Source organism: Diorhabda carinulata, chromosome 5, assembly GCF_026250575.1.
Source record: "Diorhabda carinulata isolate Delta chromosome 5, icDioCari1.1, whole genome shotgun sequence".
NCBI classification, from domain to species: domain Eukaryota; kingdom Metazoa; phylum Arthropoda; class Insecta; order Coleoptera; family Chrysomelidae; genus Diorhabda; species Diorhabda carinulata.
Genome location: NC_079464.1, coordinates 3,487,663 through 3,507,279, shown reverse-complemented (window position 1 = coordinate 3,507,279; position 19,617 = coordinate 3,487,663). Strand labels below are relative to the sequence as shown.

Genomic DNA, 19,617 nt, shown 5'->3' with positions numbered 1-19,617 from the left:
TTCTTCTTTAATAATCTATCGCCTGTTCGTTCTTCGACATTTTTCCTCATTCTTTACCCCGTGTTCAGGATTGAGAACCAGGTTAGAAGACTACCCCTTCTCCCGCAAAAACCAGACGATCCACGTGAATAAAAAGATAATGAAATGAAAAAACGATCACGTGATGAAAATAGCCTTCCGGATCATAACATCGCTCAATCATAAAATTAAAACTAATATTATCAAATCGTGTGATTAAATTTTAAATAGAAAAATCATTCGTACGTGACGGTTCCAAAATAGCAACACCTTCGGTTAGTTACCATCGTTACCGATATGTTTTAACGTACACTCACAACAAATGGAAACCATGTGTCTGCCAGTGGCAGGATAAACCTTCAATAACCATAATAAAATTGATAGAAATGTCGAAATTTATCGGTGGAAACAAAATTGATTTGAAATTAAACGGTGATAAGGTAAGTGATTTATAATTTGTAATATTTCGAGGTTATACACATTTTTTTATAGATCAATTTGGAGACTAGATGTAGGAATAATTACAGCAACACAGCTAGTTCCAAATCTATATTATTAACCAAAAAATATTTACGACCGGCTTCGACGATCCCTTCGCTGAATTTAAGAGACAGTGTAAGTATATTTTCCACAATTTATATAATTCATCACATCACAGAATTACCTTTGCTTATCATATTTTCCTTAGTTTTCCATTTTTTCTTGTTTCTTTTTCTTCTATATCAATCATTTTTTTGCTGCTCCAAAATCTGGTATTCTTTGTATATGATCCAACGCTCTAATTATCTAGATTTTACTTTTTTATTTAGTTCTGCTTCTCCAAATAAATTCCGTGTTTCTTTATTCGATCTTCTCGGCTATAATTCACCCTCCTTTTCACCCCTTAGTATCCACCTAACCTAACTGCTCTTCTTCTGTTTCGTTAAGATTCCACATTGTACAGATTCGTAACTTTGAACTTATTCCAAGCTCATTGTTTTTCCTTCGTTCGATTCTATCGAAAAACTTTTTATTGATCTTTTCCTTTTTGGTATTATCATTATCGTTAACTTTGATGATCTGATGATCCCATGAAGGTCCTGCGAGTTTCCTTAAGCTCTGATTTTGAAAGGACTGCTTCGGCCGAGTACTGTAGGGGATGAAGAATCTCCCTGTTTTAACTTTGTTTTGGTCTGGAAACATTTTGATAACCCCACTTGTATCTTTATTTTCGTATGTTTGAGTGTGATTTTCGTAAGATTTTTAGGATATTATTATGTAGGAATTTCCTTGGTGTCGTTGGTCGAATTTTATCTATCGCTGTTGTACAATATGTTATCAGACCCACGAAAATCTTTGCCTCTACTATCCAGTACAAAAATTTTATCTTGCCTACTATAAAAGTAAATTAAATGGCGATTTTGAGTTGAATATTTGGTATACCATCCACTTAGACCCGGAGTATCTATTCTGAATATTATCCACCTTTCAATTACTGTTTCTAATACGATGGTTGCTAATTAAGTTTTGAAATGTGACAATACTGATGTAAATATGTTGTATGGGTCTTCCAAGAAGAGCAAAATCCAGCAAAAGTTGTTCGCTTAGGAAGCAAATTATCTATTCTGAACGGTACACCAGCATTTGTTTGCTGGTGTACCAGAAGTTTTCAAAAAATAATCAGGGAAACCAAACGAAATATCGAATTGATTGTTTGCACCCAATGATTCCAATCGAATCAACTTCTTTTTGGGACCTGAAGAAGCGTTTAATGTCTTCAAGCTTTGGAGGTACCTAAATCGGAATGGAAACTCGCTGTAGATTCAGGTCCATTGTTTCTAAGACCCTTTTGTCCAGAGATCCAGAGCAGGTATACTTTTCATAATTTGCAGATACAGCTGACAAAAATTTAGATAAAGATTTGGAGCGTAGTTTTCTCAAAAATATGTTTCGTTGATTTCCAGACCCATCTTGAACATGAAATTACATCGGCGGAACGTCCGTTTTCAGCGGGTTACGTCCCGAAGAAGTTTCAAAAAAATTATTCACAACATCTCGATGGAAGTACTGAAGAATTAGACGGTAAGTATTTTTTAGTATATTGTTTTTTTTTTAATATAGTTTCGTTCGTTCGCGACGATGTTTCAGACGAAATATTACCGTCTTCATTTATTTTGAAAAATATGTTACAAGAACCCGTGGATTTTTGGAATACCACAAAACAATTGAACTGTCTGGGCTCTAGCGATAATGATCTAACCAGATATAGTTCCAGAAGTAAAAATTCTTTATCTTCGGAAGATATTAAAACGTCGAATGATGATAATAAAGAAGGTAAAATATCTTCAATATTTTCGTCTGTATTTTCGTTAAATTTGATTTATTTAGTCAAGTCTGAAATCGTTCGATTAGAGATAAAAATTTAAGAATAAAATTTACGTAACTTTTTATCGGTTTCTCCAATTTACTTATTATATAAATAAGTCTTCCGTTTTTCTATTTCTTCATTGATTTTAGTTATATTATATCTTTCTATCAATAGTTTGATTTCAGTAGGAACTAACTGTACGAATTTCGCCATGATACCGGGAATAACCGGTAAGCCTCCGCTTCCAAAAAGACCCGATAGCGCCCATAAAAGCTCTACAGATTCAGGGATCTACAGCGAAAGGGGATTGGATGCAATATCGGCTTATCTAAGTTTGAAATACGACGCGGATTTTAACAAGAATGTTAAAAATAATCCGGACAACGATATGAAAGTCGACGATGATTATTTCGAGAGGTTAACTCTTAATAAAAAATTAGAAAAAATTCGAAGAGATGGAAATAACGAAGATAAATATCTTTATGATATTCCTATAATTACAGTAACGGCCGAGGTGAATATTTAATGTCTTAATGGTAAACTAGTTTAACGAATTATACGTCGGTAACAGCGAATCGCGTTTTAAAATTGTTAAAATTTATACAGGATATTCGGGGACTTGAAAATGTTAGAATGTGCAACTTTAAACGCCTTTAATTCAAAAACGGGGGATTGTTTTGGAAAATTTTTGGTCACGGCATTATTTTCCACGTCATAAACTCCGAATAAAATGTCAGTTTTTGATAAAAATAAATCGCAACCGACTTACAATTAATAAATTATTTGATGCATAATCATTGCAAATGAAAATGGAAATATCTCAAGAATTAATTATTTTGGGTATAGGGAATGATTGATAAAAAAGATGTTGGTGGTACTTTTCGATACTCACATAAAATACAGGGTGATTCGTTTGGAAAAAAATCGAGAAAATGATGTATAAGTATTTCGATTCACCCTGTATAATTTTTCCAGAATTTTTATGACTATTTCAAAAATTTGGGTATCAACAGATCTTTTTAATTTCTTTTAAATTATACAGGGTGTTGTAATTATTAAGATTTTTATGGAAAATTGGTTATAATTTTGTAAATACCCCGTAGACACACATCACAACCTCATATTATTGTGATAGGGAAATCAAACTGATTCCAAATATGCTATAAAACACAGGGTGATTCATTTGGAAAATACCGACAAAATAATGTATTAGTATTTTGATTCACCCTGTATTAGATTTAATGAATATCGAGGAAATAAATAATTTTCCAGGATTTTTTGACTATTCCAATAATTTGGGTATCAACAGATCTTTTTAATTTCTTTTAAATTATACAGGGTGTTGTATTTATTACGATTTTTATGGAAAATTGGTTATAATTTTGTAAATACCTCGTAGACACACATCACAACCTCATATTATTGTGATAGGGAAATCAAACTGATTCCAAATATGCTATAAAACACAGGGTGATTCATTTGGAAAATACCGACAAAATAATGTATTAGTATTTTGATTCACCCTGTATTAGATTTAATGAATATCGAGGAAATAAATAATTTTCCAGGATTTTTTGACTATTCCAATAATTTGGGTATCAACAGATCTTTTTAATTTCTTTTAAATTATACAGGGTGTTGTATTTATTACGATTTTTATGGAAAATTGGTTATAATTTTGTAAATACCTCGTAGACACACATCACAACCTCATATTATTGTGATAGGGAAATCAAACTGATTCCAAATATGCTATAAAACACAGGGTGATTCATTTGGAAAATACCGACAAAATAATGTATTAGTATTTTGATTCACCCTGTATTAGATTTAATGAATATCGAGGAAATAAATAATTTTCCAGGATTTTTTGACTATTCCAATAATTTGGGTATCAACAGATCTTTTTAATTTCTTTTAAATTATACAGGGTGTTGTATTTATTACGATTTTTATGGAAAATTGGTTATAATTTTGTAAATACCTCGTAGACACACATCACAACCTCATATTATTGTGATAGGGAAATCAAACTGATTCCAAATATGCTATAAAACACAGGGTGATTCATTTGGAAAATACCGACAAAATAATGTATTAGTATTTTGATTCACCCTGTATTAGATTTAATGAATATCGAGGAAATAAATAATTTTCCAGGATTTTTATGACTATTCCAATATTTTGAGTATCAACAGATCCTTTTAATTTCTCTTAAATTATACAGGGTGTTGTAATTATTAAGATTTTTATGGAAAATTGGTTATAATTTTGTAAATACCCCGTAGACACACATCACAACCTCATATTATTGTGATAGGGAAATCAAGCTGATTCCAAATATGCTATAAAACACAGGGTGATTCATTTGGAAAATACCGACAAAATAATGTATTAGTATTTTGATTCACCCTGTATTAGATTTAATGAATATCGAGGAAATAAATAATTTTCCAGGATTTTTTGACTATTCCAATAATTTGGGTATCAACAGATCTTTTTAATTTCTTTTAAATTATACAGGGTGTTGTATTTATTACGATTTTTATGGAAAATTGGTTATAATTTTGTAAATACCCCGTAGACACACATCACAATCCTATATTATTGTGATAGGGAAATCAAGCTGATTCCAAATATGCTATAAAACACAGGGTGATTCATTTGGAAAATACCGACAAAATAATGTATTAGTATTTTGATTCACCCTGTATTAGATTTAATGAATATCGAGGAAATAAATAATTTTCCAGGATTTTTTGACTATTCCAATAATTTGGGTATCAAGAGATCCTTTTAATTTCTCTTAAATTATACAGGGTGTTGTAATTATTAAGATTTTTATGGAAAATTGGTTATAATTTTGTAAATACCTCGTAGACACACATCACAACCTCATATTATTGTGATAGGGAAATCAAGCTGATTCCAAATATGCTATAAAACACAGGGTGATTCATTTGGAAAATACCGAGAAAATAATGTATTAGTATTTTGATTCACCCTGTATTAGATTTAATGAATATCGAGGAAATAAATAATTTTTCAGGATTTTTTGACTATTCCAATAATTTGGGTATCAAGAGATCCTTTTAATTTCTCTTAAATTATACAGGGTGTTGTAATTATTAAGATTTTTATGGAAAATTGGTTATAATTTTGTAAATACCTCGTAGACACACATCACAACCTCATATTATTGTGATAGGGAAATCAAGCTGATTCCAAATATGCTATAAAACACAGGGTGATTCATTTGGAAAATACCGAGAAAATAATGTATTAGTATTTTGATTCACCCTGTATTAGATTTAATGAATATCGAGGAAATAAATAATTTTTCAGGATTTTTTGACTATTCCAATAATTTGGGTATCAAGAGATCCTTTTAATTTCTCTTAAATTATACAGGGTGTTGTAATTATTAAGATTTTTATGGAAAATTGGTTTTAATTTTGTAAATACCTCGTAGACACACATCACAACCTCATATTATTGTGATAGGGAAATCAAGCTGATTCCAAATATGCTATAAAACACAGGGTGATTCATTTGGAAAATACCGAGAAAATAATGTATTAGTATTTTGATTCACCCTGTATTAGATTTAATGAATATCGAGGAAATAAATAATTTTTCAGGATTTTTTGACTATTCCAATAATTTGGGTATCAAGAGATCCTTTTAATTTCTCTTAAATTATACAGGGTGTTGTAATTATTAAGATTTTTATGGAAAATTGGTTTTAATTTTGTAAATACCTCGTAGACACACATCACAACCTCATATTATTGTGATAGGGAAATCAAGCTGATTCCAAATATGCTATAAAACACAGGGTGATTCATTTGGAAAATACCGAGAAAATAATGTATTAGTATTTTGATTCACCCTGTATTAGATTTAATGAATATCGAGGAAATAAATAATTTTTCAGGATTTTTTGACTATTCCAATAATTTGGGTATCAAGAGATCCTTTTAATTTCTCTTAAATTATACAGGGTGTTGTAATTATTAAGATTTTTATGGAAAATTGGTTTTAATTTTGTAAATACCTCGTAGACACACATCACAACCTCATATTATTGTGATAGGGAAATCAAGCTGATTCCAAATATGCTATAAAACACAGGGTGATTCATTTGGAAAATACCGAGAAAATAATGTATTAGTATTTTGATTCACCCTGTATTAGATTTAATGAATATCGAGGAAATAAATAATTTTTCAGGATTTTTTGACTATTCCAATAATTTGGGTATCAAGAGATCCTTTTAATTTCTCTTAAATTATACAGGGTGTTGTAATTATTAAGATTTTTATGGAAAATTGGTTTTAATTTTGTAAATACCTCGTAGACACACATCACAACCTCATATTATTGTGATAGGGAAATCAAGCTGATTCCAAATATGCTATAAAACACAGGGTGATTCATTTGGAAAATACCGAGAAAATAATGTATTAGTATTTTGATTCACCCTGTATTAGATTTAATGAATATCGAGGAAATAAATAATTTTTCAGGATTTTTTGACTATTCCAATAATTTGGGTATCAAGAGATCCTTTTAATTTCTCTTAAATTATACAGGGTGTTGTAATTATTAAGATTTTTATGGAAAATTGGTTTTAATTTTGTAAATACCTCGTAGACACACATCACAACCTCATATTATTGTGATAGGGAAATCAAGCTGATTCCAAATATGCTATAAAACACAGGGTGATTCATTTGGAAAATACCGAGAAAATAATGTATTAGTATTTTGATTCACCCTGTATTAGATTTAATGAATATCGAGGAAATAAATAATTTTTCAGGATTTTTTGACTATTCCAATAATTTGGGTATCAAGAGATCCTTTTAATTTCTCTTAAATTATACAGGGTGTTGTAATTATTAAGATTTTTATGGAAAATTGGTTTTAATTTTGTAAATACCTCGTAGACACACATCACAATCCTATATTATTGTGATAGGGAAATCAAGCTGATTCCAAATATGCTATAAAACACAGGGTGATTCATTTGCAAAATACCGACAAAATAATGTATTAGTATTTTGATTCACCCTGTATTAGATTTAATGAATATCGAGGAAATAAATAATTTTCCAGGATTTTTTGACTATTCCAATAATTTGGGTATCAACAGATCTTTTTAATTTCTTTTAAATTATACAGGGTGTTGTATTTATTACGATTTTTATGGAAAATTGGTTATAATTTTGTAAATACCTCGTAGACACACATCACAACCTCATATTATTGTGATAGGGAAATCAAGCTGATTCCAAATATGCTATAAAACACAGGGTGATTCATTTGGAAAATACCGAGAAAATAATGTATCAGTATTTTGATTCACCCTGTATTAGATTTAATGAATATCGAGGAAATAAATAATTTTCCAGGATTTTTATGACTATTCCAATATTTTGAGTATCAACAGATCCTTTTAATTTCTCTTAAATTATACAGGGTGTTGTAATTATTACGATTTTTATGGAAAATTGGTTATAACTTTCTAAATACCCCGTAGACACACATCACAACTCCATATTATTGTGATAAGGAAATCATGCTGATTCCAAATATTCAATAAAATACAGGGTGATTCATTTGGAAAATTTTTATGAAAAATTGGTTACAACTTTGTAAATACCCTGTAGATGCAATAAATACAGTGTGTTTTATTAAAAAAAAGAAAGGTTATGGCACGTAATTGTAAATAATTTTAGTTAGTGAAGTCTAACGATGGTTATAATCCCTCAACTTAATCAATCACCCTGTATAAATTCAATTTACGTAGCCACCATTTTGAATTTTCAAAATTTAAAAACATCAACAACGTTTTAGGAACATTTCCTCGTAATATCAAATTGATTTTTGTTAAATTTTGTGAAAAAAATTACAGATGACAGATATAAAATGCCCAACGTCCAAATCTTGATCTTTGACTTTACGGTCCGGTACTATTTTTTCCAGGAAGACGTGAAAGTTAAAGAATCCGAAACTGACAAATATTTAGAAGAATTGAAAAAAGAACATTCCGTATTGCAAAGCAACCTAACGGATCATTGTAAGATAGCAGAAAAACGTGTATCTCCCTGGAACAACAACGAAATTTTCCCGAATATATCAGACATTGATATCGAAAGATTATTCGACGAAAAACAATTTTGTGCATCCAAATCGGACGACGCACTAACTGACGATATTATTAACGATAGAACGAACAAAATAAAAAGTAAAAAAACGATGGGATCAAATAAAACAAATAAGGAAAACAAAATAGAAGGAAAAGGTGAGTTGGAAAACGCGATCTTTTGTTAAATTCTCGATTGTTTTAATCGATTTCAAGGTATATCAAGAGATGCGGAAGGAATTGGTGAAACTACTAACGAAGGAAAAAATGATATCGGATTGAAAAAAGTCAGTTATTTAGATATGCTGTCTAAAATCGAAGAAATTGAAGAAAGTGCTAACAAAAAAGTTGATGAGGATTCAATAAGAGACGATACGAGCAAGAAATCTATTTCTAGTGATAGTTTCGATGACATCGTTAGTATTTTGAAAGAATTGGAAGAAGAAGATAAACGATCTAGTGAGTTTTCAATTTTTATATAAATATTTCAACTGGTTCCTTTCTAAAAAACTCATTTATTCAAACTTGTAAAGAAATCGAAGAAAAGTCACGTAAATATCGACTCAAAATTATAGGTGGCGTGGTTAGACCTAACCTTCAAAAGTAACGTGTACAAATTTGACAGGCATCGATGAGTAATTTTATACCGAAAGTGAAAAGTCGTAAAATTAGGTTGGTAAAGTCGATATTTTTGGATGCACGTGGTATAATATTTATCGATTATCTTACGAGGGAAAAATCATTAATAAAAATTTTCACGTAACTTTATCGGGGATGGGGGAATCGCGAATAAACGACTTTATTTGAAAAAGGAATTGGAAAGTCAATTTTTTTTCAAACTCGCCTCGTATATATAAATCTGTGCAACTTAGATAATTGGTATTTTTCTTGTATATAATTTTTGTGTGACATAATTTCCGTTGGACATATACGAGATTTGTTAAAAAATATGTAAAGTACCAAAAACTTTTTAGTCGAATGTATGTTTAAAACGGAAAATTTTGCAAAAAAATCTAATTTCCAATGTAATTTAATATTTAAACGCGGTTTTTAATCCATATACATTGTTTTTATAACAATTTTCGATCTTGAATGAAATTAATATTTTTAGACGAACCTCGTATACCAATAAAAAATTTCACTATCTAATAAATTATATCTTATAAATCAAAATGTTGATAATTTATCATCAAAAGTAATTTTTTTTTTTAGTATTTCATCGTATAGTTCTAATTTATGTTATACGAGGTGTGTACAATAAATTCTTAGAAAGAACTAAAAAAACAATAACTAGTTCCTAACCACTTCAAATTTATATGTAGTAAACCATGTTTTAAATTGAAAAATTTGACAATATAGCTCGAGAAAAGTTGAAATTTTTCTAAAAAATTCATTTTCGATAATGAGTAGGTCAATTTAGAAGAGGATTTGAGTGATTTAATGAATTAACGACGTTTAAAACTGGAAATTTTGCAAAAAAATCTAATTTCCAATGTTATTTCATATTTAAACGCGGTTTTTAATCCTTATACATTGTTTTAATAACAATTTTCGATCTTGAATGAAATTAATATTTTTAGACGAACCTCGTATACCAATAAAAAATTTCACTATCTAATAAATTATATCTTATAAATCAAAATGTTGATAATTTATCATCAAAAGTAATTTTTTTTTTTAGTATTTCATCGTATAGTTCTAATTTATGTTATACGAGGTGTGTACAATAAATTCTTAGAAAGAACTAAAAAAACAATAACTAGTTCCTAACCACTTCAAATTTATATGTAGTAAACCATGTTTTAAATTGAAAAATTTGACAATATAGCTCGAGAAAAGTTGACATTTTTCTAAAAAATTCCTTTTCGATAATAATTAGGTCAATTTAGAAGAGGATTTGAGTGATTTAATGAATTAACGACGTTTAAAACTGGAAATTTTGCAAAAAAATCTAATTTCCAATGTTATTTCATATTTAAACGCGGTTTTTAATCCATATACATTGTTTTTATAACAATTTTCGATCTTGAATGAAATTAATATTTTTAGACGAACCTCGTATACCAATAAAAAATTTCACTATCTAATAAATTATATCTTATAAATCAAAATGTTGATAATTTATCATCAAAAGTAATTTTTTTTTTTAGTATTTCATCGTATAGTTCTAATTTATGTTATACGAGGTGTGTACGATAAATTCTTAGAAAGAACTAAAAAAACAATAACTAGTTCCTAACCACTTCAAATTTATATGTAGTAAACCATGTTTTAAATTGAAAAATTTGACAATATAGCTCGAGAAAAGTTGAAATTTTTCTAAAAAATTCCTTTTCGATAATGATTAGGTCAATTTAGAAGAGGATTTGAGTGATTTAATGAATTAACGACGTTTAAAACTGGAAATTTTGGAAAAAAATCTAATTTCCAATGTTATTTCATATTTAAACGCGGTTTTTAATCCATATACATTGTTTTTATAACAATTTTCGATCTTGAATGAAATTAATATTTTTAGACGAACCTCGTATACCAATAAAAAATTTCACTATCTAATAAATTATATCTTATAAATCAAAATGTTGATAATTTATCATCAAAAGTAATTTTTTTTTTTTTAGTATTTCATCGTATAGTTCTAATTTATGTTATACGAGGTGTGTACAATAAATTCTTAGAAAGAACTAAAAAAACAATAACTAGTTCCTAACCACTTCAAATTTATATGTAGTAAACCATGTTTTAAATTGAAAAATTTGACAATATAGCTCGAGAAAAGTTGAAATTTTTCTAAAAAATTCCTTTTCGATAATGATTAGGTCAATTTAGAAGAGGATTTGAGTGATTTAATGAATTAACGACGTTTAAAACTGGAAATTTTGCAAAAAAATCTAATTTCCAATGTTATTTCATATTTAAACGCGGTTTTTAATCCATATACATTGTTTTTATAACAATTTTCGATCTTGAATGAAATTAATATTTTTAGACGAACCTCGTATACCAATAAAAAATTTCACTATCTAATAAATTATATCTTATAAATCAAAATGTTGATAATTTATCATCAAAAGTAATTTTTTTTTTTTAGTATTTCATCGTATAGTTCTAATTTATGTTATACGAGGTGTGTACAATAAATTCTTAGAAAGAACTAAAAAAACAATAACTAGTTCCTAACCACTTCAAATTTATATGTAGTAAACCAAGTTTTAAATTGAAAAATTTGACAATATAGCTCGAGAAAAGTTGAAATTTTTCTTAAAATTCCTTATCGATAATGAAACGACGTTTAAAACTGAAAATTTAACATTAAAATTCTGAGCTAACTAATAAAAATTTTCAATTTACTTAGAACTGATCTAGTTTTTATGCAGATCAGTATTTCATCGTGAAAATTGACTTTAGATTCGTTATGATCAATTTCGAGGTGATTGTTTCCTTCGATTGTGATAAAATGAATTCCTTTCGAAAAGAACAGCTATAAACAACACATCTTACAAAACGGATACTTGTTCGAAAATATTTGACATAATAACCACAATTTTCTTTGATCTACAAGCTTTTGGTGGTTCAAAGTTTAATCACCAGATGTAGGACTATGTGACTTTTGACATAATTTATAACAAATACTTTCCAGAAATATGTGCCATGGCATAAACGAATATTTTGTCAAGTTTTCACTTTGTTTAGTGTATAAATAATTTGCTAGCCTCTTCGGCACCGTAAATGTTTTTCGTTCCGTAATTTCTAGAAGAGAAAATTGCCGACGTGAAAAAAATTGTCGATATGACTTTAGAGAAGAAACCGTTCGATAATAATCAAAACAAAACCGATAAATCATTCGTAAACGAAAACGATATGAAAATAACGTCTCAAAATGACAACGAGGATCAGAGGAAATCATTTTACCACGCATTAACGCTTGATCAACATCATAATAGTAGGGAAAACGGCGTGAATTATAAGTAGGTATTGGGTATACACGAAAAAAACGATATTGATGTCGAGTTGTTTTCGTTTTACAGTCAATTGCTTTCGTTTTTGGACGAGGTTGATCGTAATTGTATGAAATCTCTAACGAACGCCAAAGAAAACGTTCAGTTAGTGACGGATATTGTTAAATCTTCCATAAAACTAGATAACATACCAAGGTCAGTAGTAATTTATTTTTTGTTTAATATACGGTGTGTACCGAAAGGTTTTCCTCATTTATATCTCGACTAATAGGATAGATGTCGCTCTTTCCGGGGCTGTACCGGCCCAAAACAGAAACAGAAAAAAAAACGGTGGTTAAATCAGGACTTCATGGCGGTCGGTTATTGAAAAAATCATCTTAAAAATTTACTAGCTTTTGCCCGCGGCTTCGCTCGCATCGAATCCATTAAATAAGTATCAGAAATCATTACAATAGAAAAGAACGAACTCTGTAGCTATATTAGAACGTGAGATATAGATCTTTGAATGTAGAAAAATTGCCAAAAACCTACAAAATTCCGTAACTCCACATTGAATGTCCTCTCCAACTCAACCGATTTAAGTGTTCAAAAATTCAAAAGAAAGGAGGTGTTTCAGCGAGTGTTCTTAAACCAAAACGAAGTCTCTATCTTAAATAGAACCTGAGATATTGAGGATAGAACGTGTGTATGTGAAAAAGTAATGTACAGAGGGAAATCGCATTTGAGTATAACTTGAGAATGGTGAAAATTAGATGAAATCCGATGGTTGATGGCTGATCTGTGCATCATTACCTTTCATTGAAAAAAAAATTAAGCAAATCGGTTGGGTAGAACGCCTGAACGGACTGAACGGAATGGAAATCATCAATTTTTTTAATATATAAGATTCAATGTGTCCCTGTATCGAAATGCTATGCCCGCAAGTACATTTTGGTAAAAATTGCTCATGACAGTGCAAACTTCGCTTAAGAAGACTGCAGTAGTCTTTGGAAGTGTCCAAAGGATCAGTAACTCATAGTACGTGCCTCATTTATGGAAAAATTGCTCATGGCAGTGCAAACTTCGCTTTAGAAGATTGCAGTAGTCTTTGGAAGTGTCCAAAGGATCAGTAACTCATAGTACGTGCCTCATCTATGGAAAAATTGCTCATGGCAGTGCAAACTTCGCTTTAGAAGACTGCAGTAGTCTTTGGAAGTGTCCAAAGGATCAGTAACTCATAGTACGTGCCTCATCTATGGAAAAATTGCTCATGGCAGTGCAAACTTCGCTTTAGAAGACTGCAGTAGTCTTTGGAAGTGTCCAAAGGATCAGTAACTCATAGTACGTGCCTCATCTATGGAAAAATTGCTCATGGCAGTGCAAACTTCGCTTTAGAAGACTGCAGTAGTCTTTGGAAGTGTCCAAAGGATCAGTAACTCATAGTACGTGCCTCATCTATGGAAAAATTGCTCATGGCAGTGCAAACTTCGCTTTAGAAGACTGCAGTAGTCTTTGGAAGTGTCCAAAGGATCAGTAACTCATAGTACGTGCCTCATCTATGGAAAAATTGCTCATGGCAGTGCAAACTTCGCTTTAGAAGACTGCAGTAGTCTTTGGAAGTGTCCAAAGGATCAGTAACTCATAGTACGTGCCTCATTTATGGAAAAATTGCTCATGGCAGTGCAAACTTCGCTTTAGAAGATTGCAGTAGTCTTTGGAAGTGTCCAAAGGATCAGTAACTCATAGTACGTGCCTCATTTATGGAAAAATTGCTCATGCCAGTGCAAACTTCGCTTTAGAAGATTGCAGTAGTCTTTGGAAGTGTCCAAAGGATCAGTAACTCATAGTACGTGCCTCATCTATGGAAAAATTGCTCATGGCAGTGCAAACTTCGCTTTAGAAGACTGCAGTAGTCTTTGGAAGTGTCCAAAGGATCAGTAACTCATAGTACGTGCCTCATTTATGGAAAAATTGCTCATGGCAGTGCAAACTTCGCTTTAGAAGATTGCAGTAGTCTTTGGAAGTGTCCAAAGGATCAGTAACTCATAGTACGTGCCTCATCTATGGAAAAATTGCTCATGGCAGTGCAAACTTCGCTTTAGAAGACTGCAGTAGTCTTTGGAAGTGTCCAAAGGATCAGTAACTCATAGTACGTGCCTCATCTATGGAAAAATTGCTCATGGCAGTGCAAACTTCGCTTTAGAAGACTGCAGTAGTCTTTGGAAGTGTCCAAAGGATCAGTAACTCATAGTACGTGCCTCATTTATGGAAAAATTGCTCATGGCAGTGCAAACTTCGCTTTAGAAGACTGCAGTAGTCTTTGGAAGTGTCCAAAGGATCAGTAACTCATAGTACGTGCCTCATCTATGGAAAAATTGCTCATGGCAGTGCAAACTTCGCTTTAGAAGACTGCAGTAGTCTTTGGAAGTGTCCAAAGGATCAGTAACTCATAGTACGTGCCTCATTTATGGAAAAATTGCTCATGGCAGTGCAAACTTCGCTTTAGAAGATTGCAGTAGTCTTTGGAAGTGTCCAAAGGATCAGTAACTCATAGTACGTGCCTCATTTATGGAAAAATTGCTCATGGCAGTGCAAACTTCGCTTTAGAAGATTGCAGTAGTCTTTGGAAGTGTCCAAAGGATCAGTAACTCATAGTACGTGCCTCATTTATGGAAAAATTGCTCATGGCAGTGCAAACTTCGCTTTAGAAGATTGCAGTAGTCTTTGGAAGTGTCCAAAGGATCAGTAACTCATAGTACGTGCCTCATCTATGGAAAAATTGCTCATGGCAGTGCAAACTTCGCTTTAGAAGACTGCAGTAGTCTTTGGAAGTGTCCAAAGGATCAGTAACTCATAGTACGTGCCTCATCTATGGAAAAATTGCTCATGGCAGTGCAAACTTCGCTTTAGAAGACTGCAGTAGTCTTTGGAAGTGTCCAAAGGATCAGTAACTCATAGTACGTGCCTCATCTATGGAAAAATTGCTCATGGAAGTGCAAACTTTGCTTAAGAAGACTGCAGTAGTCTTTGGAAGTGTCCAAAGGATCAGTAACTCATAGTACGTGCCTCATCTATGGAAAAATTGCTCATGGCAGTGCAAACTTCGCTTTAGAAGACTGCAGTAGTCTTTGGAAGTGTCCAAAGGATCAGTAACTCATAGTACGTGCCTCATCTATGGAAAAATTGCTCATGGCAGTGCAAACTTCGCTTTAGAAGACTGCAGTAGTCTTTGGAAGTGTCCAAAGGATCAGTAACTCATAGTACGTGCCTCATCTATGGAAAAATTGCTCATGGAAGTGCAAACTTTGCTTAAGAAGACTGCAGTAGTCTTTGGAAGTGTCCAAAGGATCAGTAACTCATAGTACGTGCCTCATCTATGGAAAAATTGCTCATGGAAGTGCAAACTTTGCTTAAGAAGACTGCAGTAGTCTTTGGAAGTGTCCAAAGGATCAGTAACTCATAGTACGTGCCTCATTTATGGAAAAATTGCTCATGGCAGTGCAAACTTCGCTTTAGAAGACTGCAGTAGTCTTTGGAAGTGTCCAAAGGATCAGTAACTCATAGTACGTGCCTCATTTATGGAAAAATTGCTCATGGCAGTGCAAACTTCGCTTAAGAAGCCTGCAGTAGTCTTTGGAAGTGTCCAAAGGATCGGTAACTCATAGTACGTGACTCATTCATGGAAAAATTGCTCATGGCAGTGCAAACTTCGCTTCGGAAGTGTCCAAAGGATTAGTAACTCATAGTACGTGCCTCATTTATGGAAAAATTACAGTTCAAACTTCGCTTTTGAGGACTGCAGTAGTCTTCCAATGATTATAAATTATCGTAGGTGCCTCGTTTATGTCGTTGAGATTAAATGAATTAATAAAACACTCAAACACACATACCACGTCGTTCAACGGTGAATTGCCCCATTAAAACTAATTTTTATAGCGGCTGCTTTAATTTTGAACGTATACAAATGATTTCACCCCCACTATTCCCCGTAATATTGACCAATAAATGAGAAAAACCTTCCGGGATATCATCACTACTTGTTTTTATCCATATATAGACCCGAAGATTTGAGAGCTCTATCGACAGACGAACTTGTCCAACAAATTATAAACCTTTCGTTAAGAGTAAAAGAAAAATCGTCCTCGATATCCCTTCTCCAAGAAGAAATGGGGATTCTTCGCGAAAAATTAGTCAACCAATCGAAACTAACTGAACAAACGGTGAAACAAAAATTGAAATTACAAAAAGAAGAATTAGAAGAAACTATAAAACGTCATCAAAAGTTCATAGATCAATTGATAGCCGACAAAAGGGGTTTGAATCAACAATGCGAAGGCCTAATACGAGAACTTAAAGTCGTCGAAGATAGATACAACACCAACGTTTCGGCCATGGAACACCGTCATCAAGTCGAGTTGAAAAAATTGAAAGAAATGCAAATCGCCGGCGAGAAAATGAGAAGAGAAAAATGGATTGATACGAAAACACAAAAAATAAAGGTAAAAATCGATAAATTTCCAAAGAAATATTCAACCACATGTACCGTGAACCGATTGTAGGAATTGACAGTGAAAAGTATAGAACCCGAAATAGCTCAAATGGAAAGGAGACAACAACAAGAACTAGCGGACTTACGGGCTTTGCACAAAAGAGAAATAGAAGATTTAGAATTGAAATCCGCCAGAAAAATGCAACAACAATGCGAAAACTTGAGACAACAGCTAATGGAAGAAAGAGAAAAAGCATTAGCTCACGAAAGAGAGTTACTACGTCAGAGGTGAGTTCATTATTCAACATTTGACGTACTTGACATTTGACAGTCGACGTTATCGAGTGACATTTGACGTACGTGATATATGACAGTTGACGTTATCGAGTGACATTTGACGTACGTGCCAATTGATGTGCTCGCGAATGAGCTTGCCGGTGACTTTTTGTTTTATAGATATGAAAAAATGGTGGAGGCTGAGGAAAAGGCGTATCAAGAACAGCGTAGAAGATTATTCGCCGATCACGCTAACAAAGTGAAAGAATGCGAAGAACGAGAAATGAAAGCTAACGTCGAAAAAGAAAAAGCGATCCAGCAATCGCAAGAAGAACTAGAAGAAAAATTACAGGTGAAAATAATACTACGTTTTATCGAACGAAATAAAAACGGCAACATTGGATTTTTTCTTTTTTAAATAGCTGACGCGATTTTATTGTAAATTTAACGTTTCCCAGGTGGTAATTCGACGTCACGCCAATGAAATTAAATTATTGAAGCAATCGAACGCGATGGAATTTGAAAATTGGAAAAACAATTTCGTAAAACAACAATCTGTAGTGGCTGCGGAAAAAGAAGCAGAAATTCGCGAACGTTTTAAAAAAGAAAGAGACCAAGAAATAGAAGCTGTTATAGAGAGGTTAGAAAACGAAGCTAATGACAATAAAACACAGTTAGAAGCTTCAACCGAAAATAGATTGAGGTTAAAATTCACTTTTTACACCTTTTTTCAAATGATTAAATCTAATTATTCCAGGAGACTGAGAGAGAAATACGAAAACGAAATAAAAGATTTGGAAACGTCGGAAAAAGAATCGAAAAATAAATATTGCGAAGCTAAAAGGAAAATTTTAGAATTGGAAGAAACAATTCTTAGCTTAAAAGCGAAAATTAAACAACTACAGAGTCAATTAGAAGATCAAAAAGAGGTAAATATTAATAAAAGTATGATTATAATTCAAATTTCGCGCCCTTATGATGTAATTATTTAAACTCATCAAACAAAAAGTAATTATAATTAACTCGATAAATATCAATATATAAAAATAATTGATAAAATTTTAATTCATTAATAATATTAGAATTAACTTCTGAATAACCCTGTATATAAATTCTATTAAATCTAAAAACTTACATGTATTAAGTTATCCTAACCCCACTTTATCCTTCAGCGATGTTTCTATTTGAATACCGATTTCAATTATATTTTTTAACATAATTCACTAACACTAGTTTTAACACTAATAAAATTGGCGTCTAATGTTTGTAAAATTTCACTTATTTCACGAAAAATGCGGAAAATATAACAGAAAACTGATAAACGATTTCCACTTTCACAATTTCGTAGCACTATAATTTCAAATATGGCGGAAAATACAGGCATTTCTTTGTTCTAGGCGGGGTACAGTGTTGCCATGTCAAATTTTAAAAATAGGAAAATTTTTTTATTGCTGAAACTCATTCATTCTTCTGATTTTTTATTGGAAATAATACACATAATAAATGACTAAAAGTCATAAAATATTAACTTTATGAATATTTCAACATGTATAATTGACTCGATGTTGAGATGTAGACATTTAGTCTAACTTAATCAACTCGAACTGAACCATCCAAGCTTTTTAATTTAATATTTATTAAATATTATTATTTATAAAATGATAACTGTTTAAAAAAAATCGTTACAAATATTATTAATCAAAAAATTTCATATATTTTTATTCGTTTAGTATCTTCAGAAGAAATTTACAGAAAAACGTGTAAGGTAGACAACACTGCTAGTACCAATGGATTCGTTCGCTTATTACTATACTGATTGTCCTTTCTTTGTACAACATTATGAAACTAGTTGCTATATTTGTTCCCAATGATTATTTTCAGATAGCAGAAAAGTACGCGAAAGAAAAAGAAAATTTTAGAGATACGGTGAGACAGGAAATGAAAGAAGAAATGGATAAACTTGAAAATAAAATCGCGTATCTTACAAAGTCTCGCGACAAGGAATTACAACAGTTGTATTCTAGGCAAGTTATTTGCATTGAGGTATATGCATGATCACATTTAATGGATTTTTTGTAGGGTTAAAGTGTCTGTTGCAAGGAAAGACGAAATTTTAAATGAACTGCAACAAGAACATAAATCTCTACTAGAAAAATGCGTTTATTTGGAAAATATCATTGAACAACAAAGAAAAGAATATCTGATTAAATAAAATATTTTCCACTTTAATTTAATGAACTTCAGTGTTAGTTTATATTTTTATATATTTCTCATTATATATATATTGTATTTACGTAGATAAAAAAAATTAGATTTTTAGAATTTTTTAATCAGTCCCATTATGTCCTCGATTACTTGTTTTAAGACTTTTAAAGACTTTTTCAAATTACGCGCCATT

General features: G+C 31.4%; 1 protein-coding gene across 2 annotated transcripts; it reads left to right on the top strand.

The window, feature by feature from the left end:
• The first annotated feature begins 336 nt into the window (after positions 1 to 336).
• Positions 337 to 19,431, top strand: LOC130893658 (centrosomal protein of 131 kDa). Of its 2 annotated transcripts, none has more exons than XM_057799924.1 (16): positions 337 to 458; positions 511 to 633; positions 1,962 to 2,079; positions 2,146 to 2,331; positions 2,554 to 2,879; positions 8,357 to 8,675; positions 8,733 to 8,975; positions 12,271 to 12,484; positions 12,545 to 12,670; positions 16,512 to 16,953; positions 17,014 to 17,231; positions 17,400 to 17,571; positions 17,678 to 17,922; positions 17,977 to 18,148; positions 19,101 to 19,243; positions 19,299 to 19,431. In XM_057799924.1, exons 1-16 carry the CDS (start codon positions 405 to 407, stop codon positions 19,429 to 19,431), a joined length of 3,234 nt encoding a protein of 1,077 aa, XP_057655907.1. In that variant the 5' UTR covers positions 337 to 404. The 2 variants fall into 2 exon arrangements, with proteins under 2 accessions (XP_057655907.1, XP_057655906.1); XM_057799923.1 differs by having other exon boundaries at positions 2,551 to 2,879.
• The last annotated feature ends 186 nt before the right edge of the window (positions 19,432 to 19,617 follow it).